General features: G+C 40.1%; 1 protein-coding gene across 1 annotated transcript in view; it reads right to left on the bottom strand.

The window, feature by feature from the left end:
- Positions 1-13,279, bottom strand: part of rptor (regulatory associated protein of MTOR, complex 1) — a 182,450-nt gene that overhangs the window by 45,743 nt on the left and 123,428 nt on the right. Inside the window, exons 21-22 of the mRNA XM_089007081.1 lie at positions 11,756-11,911; positions 8,392-8,510 (exon numbers count right to left, since the gene is read on the bottom strand). Coding sequence (XP_088863207.1) covers positions 8,392-8,510; positions 11,756-11,911 — 275 coding nt within the window. The remainder of the gene's footprint in view (positions 1-8,391; positions 8,511-11,755; positions 11,912-13,279) is intronic.

Raw genomic sequence — 13,279 nt, 5'->3', positions numbered from 1 at the left:
CTTGTTTTAGCCATAAAAAAACGTGACAATTGTCATGGTTAGCATTCCATTCACGGGTAATTGGAAATGGGAGCAAACAGCAACTTATGACACTGATGTAAAACATATTTTCTACTCTCAAAGCACAATATTGTGAGGGACAAACAAATAAAGGTAAAAAGGGAGCCCATCTACCTAAGACAACAGCAAACAGAGAGTGAGAGAGCTGGAAACCGTGCACTGCAGAAAGCATTCCAACATACACTTTTCTCAAGGAGAAATCACTCTGTATGTTGCTTGTGGGGCCCATTTGGTGTGTAAACAAAATAAATACAGCTGCATTGGTTGAAATGATGTCTTTATTTTTGTGAAGTCAAGAGACCTTCCTCATGCTGGTATGAATGTTAACCTGTCTTCACTTTATGTTGTACGTTGACGAATTATCAATGGTTGTTTATCAAAATTCAGTAAACAACATAATGCAAAGGCCGTTAGCGTTGATGGCCAATGCGCGGAAATGGGAGATGGAGGAATCAACTAATGAGCAGGAAATGGGAGACTGTGGTTGGGGGGGATGGAAAAGGGAATCATTTGGAACAACTGCTTATTGTAACGGCTTTGGGGGGGCGGGGCTGCCTCTCCCGGCCGTTCTCCACCCGCTGTCATTCTCTAATCACGGACACGGGGCATTTATACGGGTCGCGATCACCTCGCCAATGCCGGATGATTGACTCAACTCGCCACCGTGCCTGGACTCTTCCTTCGATGCACTAGTGTATCCGGTCCGAGGTGTTTTCCAAATTCATGTCATCTTCCGGGATTGCGTAATTTTGCACCCTCGTGTGCCATTTGCTTTTTGGCGTAGTAAGCGGGTCGGATCACCCCCTGCCTTCTTACTCGCTGTGTTTCCTTTTATTTGTGAATAAACATACTGCTTGGGTAGTACGTGTCTGCTTTGGGATCCCAAACATTCCAATACGTTCCGACGAGTCAGCTGCCGTCACTCGGAACGTGACAGCTACGGATGACTCGGCTATAGGATGTTCTTTTCTCTTAAAATATCTATCCAATGACACGCCCACAGTCAGATCACTAGATTTCACAGCCTCCTTATTCTTTAATATCGTACTGATCGTAGATTTCGCCATGCTGTATTCCCTCGCCAGATCAGACACTCGCACACCTCCTTCATATTTTGCGATTATTCCTTTCTTAACTGCAATAGTTGTACGCACTACTTTTCTTTTGTTACTTTAAGCAGCACTTACTTTCTTTGGAGGCATGATTAGGGGCTAAAACTCTTCGTACACCTATATTAAACGCTAGAGCAAAACGCAGCACGTCTGCTAGCAACAACAGTTGGTCACGAACAGACCGATACACCCGTGCACCGCTCAGCTCCCCACTCTCGGGTACGCACTCACACGTCGTATTGGCGTTCGAACACCGATTGATGCTCGAACGCCGAAGCAAGAATATCTCAAATTGTGTGTTCGAACACCGATTTGTTCGAACAGTGAGGCGTTCGAGAACCGAGGTACCACTGTATATTTTATATATATATAAAGTATATTATATATAGTAAAAAATATATATAACCGGGATATATATATATATATATATATATATATATATATATATATATAACCGGGACTATATATATATGACCACTTGAAAGTGTTCCTAACACTATTTGAACATTGCGTTGGGGCTGTACCTCGTCAAAGACGCATGAATTAGTTTACACAATACTGTAGTTTATAAAAAACCCTATTTAAATACTCTACAACGATTAATCTGCCTTTTGAGTGCACACTTGCACCCTTTGTGGCTTCCGTGCCCACCGACATTTCGAAATCTCAGAAAACTGATAAGGCCATGAAAATGCGAGGGGTGGGGTGTCACTGTTACTGGTGTTTGTGCCTCAACATGGATATGTTCATGAAAGCAAAACAATTAAGTCAAATGTGCGTTTGTTCAATGTTTTGAACTAATATCCGGATTAATTTGGAGTCATTTTTTCAAAAATTTTCATGAAAAATTGAAAATACGGAATTCTGGGAAAATCCAGATGACTTTCATTTGTAAATTTCTCCACTGTGAGACTAATAAAGGCAAATCCAATCCAATCCAATCCAATCACTGTACATGTTAAGGCGCACCTAAAAGCATTACATTTTCATTACATTACAAAAGCCAGCAGTGCACGCTGTTGGGGCAATTCGCTACACGAACATCTTTAAACATCTTTTTGCATCGTTTTGTTTTTCTTGGACTTCCTGATACGTCCACGCGCTATAATCCAATGCATTTTATATTGGGTGACACAATCTTTTGATATTTCTCATTGATTAGTTTCCTTGTGAGTGTTGTGATTGCAGGAACCAATCCGGATGTAAAAGTCTTCGTCAAATGCTCATGTCAATTTGTGTTGACATGAGCATTTGCTAACACACACTAAAATAAACACCTACTTTGTGTGCTCTGGACAGCCATTATAAAAGAAGGATCAAAATCAGATTAATCTACTGACTATACAGAGGAACAAAAAGAGAAATACGACTTCAAAGGCTATTGTTGCCCTTATGGATGTGAGTTCACAGGATTTGTGTACCTTTTTTGTTGTATCAATTGTCTTCATCACTATTCTTTCATTTATGGTTTTCTAATGCCATTTATATTTGTCTGTTTGCCTTTGTGACCAGTTCTGCGTGGCTTTGTTTTGTGTAAATATGTATTATATTGTGTTGTATTCTCTTTAGCATAGCACCATCTAGGGCAGCAGTTGGCAACCTAAAATGCTAAAGAGCCATATTGAACCAAAACAAAAAAAACAAACAAACAAACAAAATAAAACAAATATTTGGAGCCACAAAAAGATAAAAGCCTTATATAAATCTTACAATGAAGGCAATACCTGAGGTATATCAATATTAGATACATTAGGTTACTATCTAAGACTATGTTGGCTACAAAGACTCATTAAGCCTTTGTGATTAAATTTTTTTTGGGGGTGCCAAACTTTTTTGATTTTTCGATCAACAAACTTTCTGCAATCGTCCCATTAGCACGCATGCACGCATTAGCGCACATGGGAGACACTTTGACAGCGTGTTAACTTTCATAGCTGATGCGTATTGTTTAAAAATGCTTCTTTCGAGCCTCCAGATTCCCATTATTTGAAAGTAGCCTCGTTGAATTGTCCATGAAATTTTGTTTTATTATTTTTTATTTTACAATAGCCAGCTGCCTGGTATTCCATCCCGTGAAGACAAATGCGTGTCGCAGGCTATGAAGGAAATTCTAGTTGACATAATTTTGCAATTTGATATTTATTCTATTTCAATTTATTCATCCATTCTTTATCACTTAGGCACGGTCTGATCAGATTTTAAGATAAACAATTGAATGAAAACTGCTGCTTTTACTCGAATAATATTGTCCAGCTATGAGCTCTATGTGTTTGTGTTTGGTTGCAAGGGAAGACAAAAGACATGAAAAATGAAAAGAAGTAAAATGTGCTCGTAACAATACAGCTTACTGGCAGTCATGCATGCTGAATAAACACACATTACTGGAACAAGTGAAAGAGACAATAGTTCATTTCATATAGCAGCAATGTTCTGAATCATCGAAAGATTTGAGATAACATTTTAATTAGGGAATTGATTCTGATGATGAAATATGCGCAGGCAGAAGGGCTGCAAACACAGCATTAACATTATGGGAAAGTAGCTCAGGATTCTGGATGACACAATGCCTAGTTTTTTATTTTTATTGTATAGTTTTAGTTTTTTCATTGCAGTCCACTCGGTACGCCCACAACCGAAAGGCTACTTGTCTGAAGTTAACAGAGGGAACAAATGGTCTTGGTTGTTGCAAGCAAGAAGTCATTGCTTGGCATTTGGATGAGCGGTGGCCAATGGTAGTAAATATGGTTCCTTGGGTTTTGACAACCTCACTCACTGCTATGCTCTGCCAAACCTGGGGGAGTGATTGGCTCTTAATTGTGTTTTTCACAAAAGTAATGGTCTTTTTGCAGACACAAAAAGCCAGCGTGCGGCTGTTGCACGTGTTCTCCAAAGTGATTGGAAAAAAAAATGGTAAAAGATGCTGTTAAGACCCTTCATCCAAGTACCGTAAATTCCGGACTATAAGCCCTAACTTTCAAACCTGCGGTTTATTCAGTGATGCGGCCAATTTATGTAATTTTTCTAACGGCCGCCAGGGGCGCTTGGGTAAAAAAGGTAATATTAAGGCCGGTGTAACATGTCACGGTTTGCAAGGTGGTGATGGCAGATGTGAATCCCAAAAAGCAGGCAGGAGGGAGTAGCAGGTTGTGTTTGAGAAATTGTATTAAAATAAAGTCAACAGGAACAAAATCTGAAAGATCAGTCATTCAAACAGAAAAAGTACAAAGTATCAAATAAAGACCAAGAGTAAAAGTCTGCCAAGATGAAACAAACACATGCACAGCATACAATGCATACACAGTGCATACAATTGCATACAACAATGACCCGATAGCGAATGGTCGTGCCGGGAGTCCTTTTGAGTGTCACTGATTGAGAACGACCAGCACATGCGAGGCAGCAGGCAGGGCTGACAGCGCTACCCGTTGGTCGCCAAATCCAAACGTGGCAGTCCGCGACTGATCGGGACGACCAGCACCTGTGCAGGTGCAGGTGCAGGCGGGGCCGACAGCGCCCCGTTGGTTGCCAACCAGATCATGACATAATATATGCGTTGAGGAAGACTGCAACTTCTTGTCTTGTGCATACATTAAATTACTGTGAACATACCCTCATCATGGAAAAGGCAAAAAGAAAGGCATATGACACAGCTTTCAAGCTAAAAGCAATCAAGCTGTCCGATAAAGAAGGAAACAGAGCTGCTGCACGTAAACTTGGCATAAACGAATCGATGGTGAGACGCTGGAAACGCGACACTGACAGCAAGACAGGCTGAGGGAGTGTGTGACGATGTCTATATGACACTGCTTCATTCTGACACTGAGAATGATGACTTTGATGGCTTCAGTTCAAAGGACGAAGATGATGATGGCCTAACGTGATTTTTACCAGTATGTTCTCACAGGAGGTGCTGCAACATTTCTACACGGTTGTCATCGAATCCACCCTGTGAATCACCATTTGGTTCGCGGCCGCTACAAAAATGGAAAAAATCCGACTTCAACGGGAAAAAATCATTGGCACCGCCCTACCCACTCTCGAGGACTTGCACACTGCAAGAATCCAAACTAGGGCGCGGAAAATCTTACTGGACCCTCCGCACCCTGCCCACCACCTTTTCCAGCTACGCCCCTCAGGCAGGGGCTACTACCGATCCATGCGCACCAAATCCAGCAGACATTTAAACAGCTTCTTCCCGCAAGCCATTAACTCTCTGAACAGTAGCCCAAATGGAACTGTATGATGATACTTATACTTGTGCAGCGTGTTCTACTGGATACAAATTCCTTGTGTGTTCTATATACAGTAAAGTCTCGTTATATCGATATTCAAGGGAGTCCGAAAAAATATCGATATAACCGGGACTATCGATATATCCGACCCTGTTTGCATGTAATTTTCTCCGTGCGTGCGTAGAAATAATATCGATATAACCGGGACTATCGATATATCCGACCCTGTTTGCATGTAATTTTCTCCGTGCGTGCATAGAAATAATATCGATATAACCGGGACTATCGATATATCCGATATCGATATAACGAGACTTTACTGTACTTGGCAATAAAGATGATTCTGATTCCAAGAGTCGAAGATGGCGCCCGAGTAGGCAGCCATCAGTAAGTGTTCTTATGAGCCTTGCTTTTTTATTGTTTTTTGTTTTGTCACTTTGTGTTGTTGTGCGTCGTGTGGAACGGACACGGACTGTTTTTGAGCATTTTTGGCCACGACATTCATCAAGGAGGAGACTGGGCTGAGCGGTTGCGCCTTTTCGGCAACATGAATATGCCAGTACTGTTTTTGAATGGGAGGAATGTCGGTGCCATTTGACTATCATTGCTGAACAGCTTTGGGGCTATTGTGCTTTTTTGCACCTGTAATGGGCAGCATCTTCACAGCCCCACTTTGTTCAGCGGAAAGGTCGGTGATGTTGGACAGTCTGATGCGTCTGTGGAACTGTCGCGGCTTGGAATTGAAGGGGATTTATGTGGGACAGGAGATGTGAGACAATCTCTTTTCCTCAATGGATGCTACAGCTGCGTTTGCTTTCAACATTTAGCTTGCAGTCGACATGCACATTCCACCATGATGTCCATGATCCACTAACGAAGAGACGCTTTGACCTTCTGCTCTTTCATCTGGAACTGCTTTGTGTAACAAAGAGGGTACAGAAAGTGCTTAAGAATTAATGACTGTCTTTGTGTTGTCATGTTATTTAGTTTTTTTTGTTTTTAATTCAAGACGGCGCTGCGAGAGTGGCTGCCTTTCCAGCAGCTCCTGTATTTTGTTTTTCTACTTTCATTCCTTTCATAACTGAGCTGCTGTGAAATGTACATTTCTCCACTGCGAGACTAATAAAGGCAAATCCAATGCAATTTACCAGACCTGTTATACTGTGTTGCTATTGTTTTGCTAGCGTGTTGTTACCCTGTTGCTACCGTTTTACTGCTGCGTCACAGGCACCGTTTGGGAAGAGAGTTAGATTATTATCAGTGTACGAAATAAAGACTGCCCGGGCACTCGGGGCGCGCAACTTTTACGTCGGGCCGCCCAGATGGCCGACAACTTTTTCAATAATTGTTTTTTTTTTACATCAAACGTTTGCTTTATTCCGATTTCGAAATCTTCGTTCGGTTTGGAAGTTTCGGAATCTCGGTTCGTTTGGCAATTTGCATACTCGGCACCCGATCAGAAGACTGCATCAAATAACTTTGTACTTCTGGGTGCATTGGCATATCATTTTCCAAAGTAGACGCACAGAGAACACAAGAAAATTGGATGAGTGGTTAGGAATCAAGCCAAAACCTCAGCCCCAGAAGAAAGATTCAAAAGAGGCTAACAAAATTTATGACGCTAAAAAACGTAAACGTACATTAAAAGCATCATGGAAAGAGGAGGCTTGTAGCAGATGAAGCATCGCAAACATTGCATTATGGAACATGCCGAACAGTTTATGGACAAACAACAACTGGATCAAAATAATCAGCTAGAGATATTTACGATAAATTAAGCAAGGGAGCATTTGTGGTAGGTAAATCAATTACTTAATTTTCAAGTGTTGTTCTGTTATATATTCTGATCATCAATCTTTGCAACAATGTTTTTTTTTGCGATTAGTCATCTTATTGTGTTTCAAATTGTGAAAAATGGGGCAGGCAACTTTATGGCTGGGCAGGCAACTTTTCAGAGTTGTCTGCCCTGGTGTCCGATAACTTTTTGTCATGTGTTTCAGACACTGTTATTATTATTGTTAAGTTATACATGCGGCTTATACAGGTGCGGCTTGTGTATGTACAAAATCGGGTTGCCTCTAAAAATGTAGTGGGTGAGGCTTATAATCAGGTGCGCTCTACAGTCTGAAAATCACATTATGTGGAAACGTGTGGTCGCGGAATGTGACTTTAAACATGCAAATAAAGCTGAGAAAGAGAGAGCGACACCCACAAACGCACAAACATATGCAAACACTTTGTTTAACATACACCAGTTCTGTTTTGGCGCTGGTTTGCTAAAGGGCACAGATGGTTTAAACCATTGTGGGGTGCAAAGAATTATCCAGCCTTTGAAGGCATTTTGGCGTAAATGTGCTGCTCAGTGACAGACAGATGGAGGTCATGGGTCTTGCAACAGGGCGATGATATAATGACACAGCTAATAAAAATTGAGAATTGCGAAGAACAAAACATCGGCAGTGTCTGGATAAAAAAAATATTGGTCCATGAAAGGTTGTATTGTACAGTCTGGAGAAGGTAGTCTTCAAACCTGAGTAGGTTGAAGCACTATGCTCACGAATAAGTTGGCTAAATGCCTGTCAAAAATACGAAACGTCTATCGGACAGAAATCATCTGACTCCAGCAGTTACCTGACAAGATTGTGCAATAATACATAGGAAAGGGTACGAACATATTTACCAGGTTATTTCTACCAGTTTAAAAACAATTATAATACAATGAAGAAAAATCCAGGTTTTTCTGTTTAGATCCAGTCTATGTAGAGGTCTGGAAATTGTAGTATTATTGCCTATTTGTGCATCTACTGTAAATGCTAGAGACTGAACCAAGCGTGTGCATTGCACAAAGTTCTGTAAACTGTGAAGGCTGTTCAACAATGGTCATGGGCATCAGTCGTAATTTCCATACAGCGGTACAGAACATTACTTGAATGAGTCACTGTGTGTACAGTCTGCACCAATTGAACGTACACCTCGATACAACATACCTTGTACGCAATGCAGTTGAGGACTTTCATTGCCAAGTCAGATACTTCAGGAAAAGGGTCTGCAGCCAGGTGGAGGAGCACTCTCCAGATTTGAGTGTAAACACTGTTGAAGGACACGCCTAAAAAAAATAATAAAAGCAGGTGAGTCCAGTAAATAGATAGAAGCCATGTGGTGCATTAAACTAAGCAAGAAAAGATCACATGGACTCACTCCAGTTGTGGCCCCATATAACTCCTATCCAAGTTCATTACCGCCGCAGCTAACAATCACAGGCTAATCCGCAGTCGTGCAATAAGCCATCATGCTGCACGCCATAGTCATTTTCGAATGCTGGAGTTATTGAATGTGTTGAGACGGCAGAGGCAAAATGACCTCCAGTGTTGGGTAATGTACATCATTAATCAAAACACGAGTACACACACACACACACACACACACACACACACACACACACACACACACACACACACACACACACACACACACACACACACACACGCAAGGCAGTACCTTCTCATCCACTGAGGATGCATTGCTGTGACATCAGTTGTAATTGTGAATACAAATGATCAGGGCTGTTTTGTCAATCACAACCACTGCGTGTCATTGATTCAGAAAAGGGATCTTGGTTATGTGACCTTCCTTTTATCATTTAACCAATCATTTTAGAGTGTTCATGTTTCTATTGCTACCATGAGATTCACTCGATGAATATTGCTAATTTTTCATTTTCAGGGCCCAGCAATCAAACCAAAGCCTAATTTGTTGCCAGATTTTTCCTTCTGAATTTATGGTCTCCTTCATCGACCAAACAAAGCAGATAATTCACATCTATGAACTTCCCCCCTGCTGCTTACATCCACAAACGACAATAAGACGTTCGGCGGACTTTTGAGTGTGTTGCGGCCTTGAATCATACTAATTTTCTTGTGACAGTAACAAGAAAGGAGAGGGTGATGAAGTGTTGCAGTACATTTTGGGGATTCAGGAGGGAGGAGGGGAAAAGCGGTGAAAGATATGAAAAAGGGGCAAGATATAAAATGCAATGATATTTGAGGAGGAAAAAAAAAAAATCACAGGGGTCCAAATACGAGATGAGGAAAGAATATGAAAAACAACGGATAGTGAATGTACTTGATTATTATTATACTTGAATGTAACTGCAGAAACATGATTCATATAAAGTACAATTTTATTCCAATTTAATGCTATGCCAGGTTTACAGATCACAAATTACAATTACAGTAAAGTCTCGTTATATCGATATCGGATATATCGATAGTCCCGGTTATATCGATACTATTTCTATGCACGCACAGAGAAAATTACATGCAAACAGGGTCGGATATATCGATAGTCCCGGTTATATCGATATTTTTTCGGACTCCCTTGAATATCGATATAACGAGACTTTACTGTAGTCATTTTGTGTTAGCCCACATGAGTGGATATTATTAATTGTTGCCTGAACTGACACAGATGCCACGAAGATTTGTGCTGAGTGTAGCAGTAATCGATGTTCTGTTGTGAAAATATCAACGTATGCCTCAATTAGCCATTGCACAGTTTTTTAAGAGCCTTCCCATGTGTGACATTTGGCTACATAAAATACAGCAGAAATATGATATAACAATTTCATCTGTGAGACTTGGTAGGCTTCACAGGAGCAGTAAGCAGTGTAAGGAGGATTGAATAATGTCTACAGTGCTCTTTAAATGGAGCAGCATCGTAAATAAATGAGGCAATGGGAGGTGAAGTGTTAAAGAAAGTGTCTTTTGGACAGAAAATGTCTTGAGTTCGGTCTATGTGGAGTAGGGTAGGACAATGGTGATGGGAATTCTGTTTTCTCAGAGACATAAATGTTTTCCACAGGAACCGTCATGACTTAATCTCCTTTTATATGCAGTCACAACCGACTTGACATTTTTGGCTTTTGTCATTAAAGTGATAACCATGCTCACCTTGTGTAGAGTTTACTGACTGGCATTTATGGATGCCGGATGAAACATCTTCATTGATGTTCTGGGATGACACAATTTGGTTAATGTGTTTATAATTGCCAGCCAACCTTTGAATTTGCTACTAGCTGGCACTTGGCAAAGGTTGGGAGATTAGCAAGATCAACCATCCCACCACTATCAAGAAGTGTAAACTGTCTCTTTCGCTTGCATCAGGTTAGAGTTGCTGCAATATTTGTTCAGGCAAATTATAGCAAGCAGGCAAAGAAAAACACTGCACGCTCGAAAACTAAATCAATAAATCATGACTGAAACTTTGCTTCGACTCCTACAGTTTTGTTATCCTGCTTCTTTTCTTGCAGCTCTAGCATTATGGTTTCAATTTCTTTTAAACAGCCACAGGATAATACATGGGGCTCTTTTGGGCTTCTACATATTTGAAGCTTGGTTTGCAGTGTTCAATGGTGAGAATATATGTTGCTAGACATATAGCCCAAAAACAAAATCAACAGATTTTCTGCTGCTTTGACCTATAGAGCAAATCTAACAAAGGCATTTGTTTAAAAGTGTATTGTTTAACCCTTTCAGGGACAACGGTCACTATAGTGACAGTTTATCATGTTATCAGGATACAGGGTGCATGAATGGTTAAAAATAACATCTTAGAAGATGAAGTTGCTGTGTACTGTGTACATGGAAAATGTGTCTATTTTTACTCTTTTTTAGTATGTATTATTATTATTATTATTATTATTAAGTAATCACAGAAACCAATATATTTTGTAAGTAGAGGTAGCACTGGACCGTACTGGCAACATGCGGAGGCTGAACTGAATCAAGTATACCAGTTTTATGGTCACCCAAGGAGTAGCGATTTTTTTTAGTCACCGGCTAGTGGGAGGACGACTTCACTGTCCCTGGAAAAAAAAAACTTTCAGAGCCTCAGGTGGCTGACAGAGTCGACCCGGGTGTGTCCAGTGGTCCCCTTTCTTTTTGACAGGAGCAGACTCCTTTTACAGTCATTCTTTTCTCGGAAGAGCAGATCCTCCCTTGGTCACTGCCCTTGAGTGAGGTGTTCTACTGATTTTACGAGTAACCCGATGCTTTGCCGCAGTAACCAAAGGGCTTCTTAATAAAACATGCAGAGAATCCATACCAAAAGATTGATGATGTTAATTTCATTTCACTCATTACAAAACAGTGCTTCCGGCACTTTATCACTCCCCGTGTTCACCAAGCATAAATATGTGTATAATTAGCTGGCTATAATTTCAAAATTAATTAGGATATAAGTGGGGCTTCCCTTTCTTAATCTTCTCTGCAAAGGACCAACATTAATTCTCCTGCAATCATGGTTGTAATTGGTTGGTAATGTTTAGTGACTGGTCAGTTGCAAAGCTCTTACCTATGAGGGAATTGAGTGAAGAATAAGACGACACCCTTCGCATTTTGTCAATGGTCTCAAAGGAGAGAATGTATTCCTCATTGTCGGGGCTTCCCAGGGTGCTGCTGGCGCTACTACTAGTGCTCAGGTTTCCCGGTGAAAAGGCTGCCGGTGCACCTGCATGATGGGTTGGACAAAAATATAGTCATCATTCACTGACTTACTCAATTACTGTCACTCATTTATACACATTCAAACCCCCAAGAAATCAAAACCCCCTCCAATGCGAAAATATTCATAGAAGTCTTTTGATGCAGAGACCATAGACCTCAGGTCCCCAGAGAATGTTCTTGTTTTTAAAATTAGGCCCAAGACCCACCCTTATCATCTAGCTCTTATGGACTATTAACTTACAGACTATTTACTTTTCTTAATTAGTTTTTTAAGCTTTCAACTATTACAACTTTAATCAGAATCAGAATCAGAATCATCTTTATTGCCAAGTATGTAGAACACACAAGGAATTTGTTTCCGGTAGAACACGCTGCACTAGTATAAGTATAAGTACTAGTATAAGTGATGAAAACCCCCTTTTATGTACAAATTAACTTATAAGTACAACATTTTCATTGATAATTTACCTCCATGTACTATTTTCAATATCCTAACGATCTTGGCATGGGTATTTGTTTTAATTCTTGTGTGCATAATAACCATTTACAATGTGCGTAGCGCGCAGTGTTATTTTTCAATCACAGATCACAATTGCATTTATGATATCAGAAAAATAATGTCATTTTCGTCCCCCCCAAAAATAGGGCCACATTGAATGGCAGGTTCCCTTTTGACAGATGCGAAATTTTGCGGCTGGGAAGCTGCAAAAGGAGTATTTATTCAAATTGGCAATCATAAAAAAAGCAGCATTTTATTAGTAGATTGCATACAGTATGTGTTGTTTGGATTTTTATTACTCAGACAAATAAGACAGTATTATCTCTTATGTCTTGATAAAGCGCTTTGAGTTAGTTTGCTGTTAGATTTTCTCTACCAACAAGTTTGTCTTGCCCTGACCAGCATTTGCTAGTGATAGCCCAAATGCGGCAATCAAACGTGTAAATGATTCAAAATAATTTGAAGTGAATTAAACTTTTAAATGACAATGTCATATTTCACTATTTCTTTCTTTCTTTTAAAACACAGAAAGGCACATTACTTTGAATGGGTTTTTCCTGTGGAGTATCTGTAATGCTCCCTTTTTTCTTCTCCTTTGGTAAAGTTAATGACCAAAAACTAGTTATGTTTTTGTCTTATTTCTTTACTTTGTGTTTTCACTTGTTTATTGGATATGTATTTATAACTAAACAGTGGTAAAACAAAAATGAAATGGGGCTGAAATTGATGAATTACATTTTTACCACCTCAAATGGGAAACATAACCTTTATTTATGCAAATTTCAAGTTACAAACTGCCACACGGAACCAATGAAAATTGTAACTAAGTGTCTTACTGTGTTAATTCCCATACTTATTTGTACTTTTGGTCTT

This window comes from Hippocampus bargibanti, linkage group LG10 (genome assembly GCF_051943395.1).
Source record: "Hippocampus bargibanti isolate YZ-2025 linkage group LG10, ASM5194339v1, whole genome shotgun sequence".
Classification (NCBI taxonomy): Eukaryota; Metazoa; Chordata; class Actinopteri; order Syngnathiformes; family Syngnathidae; genus Hippocampus; species Hippocampus bargibanti.
This window is presented reverse-complemented; position numbering and strand designations above follow the sequence as displayed.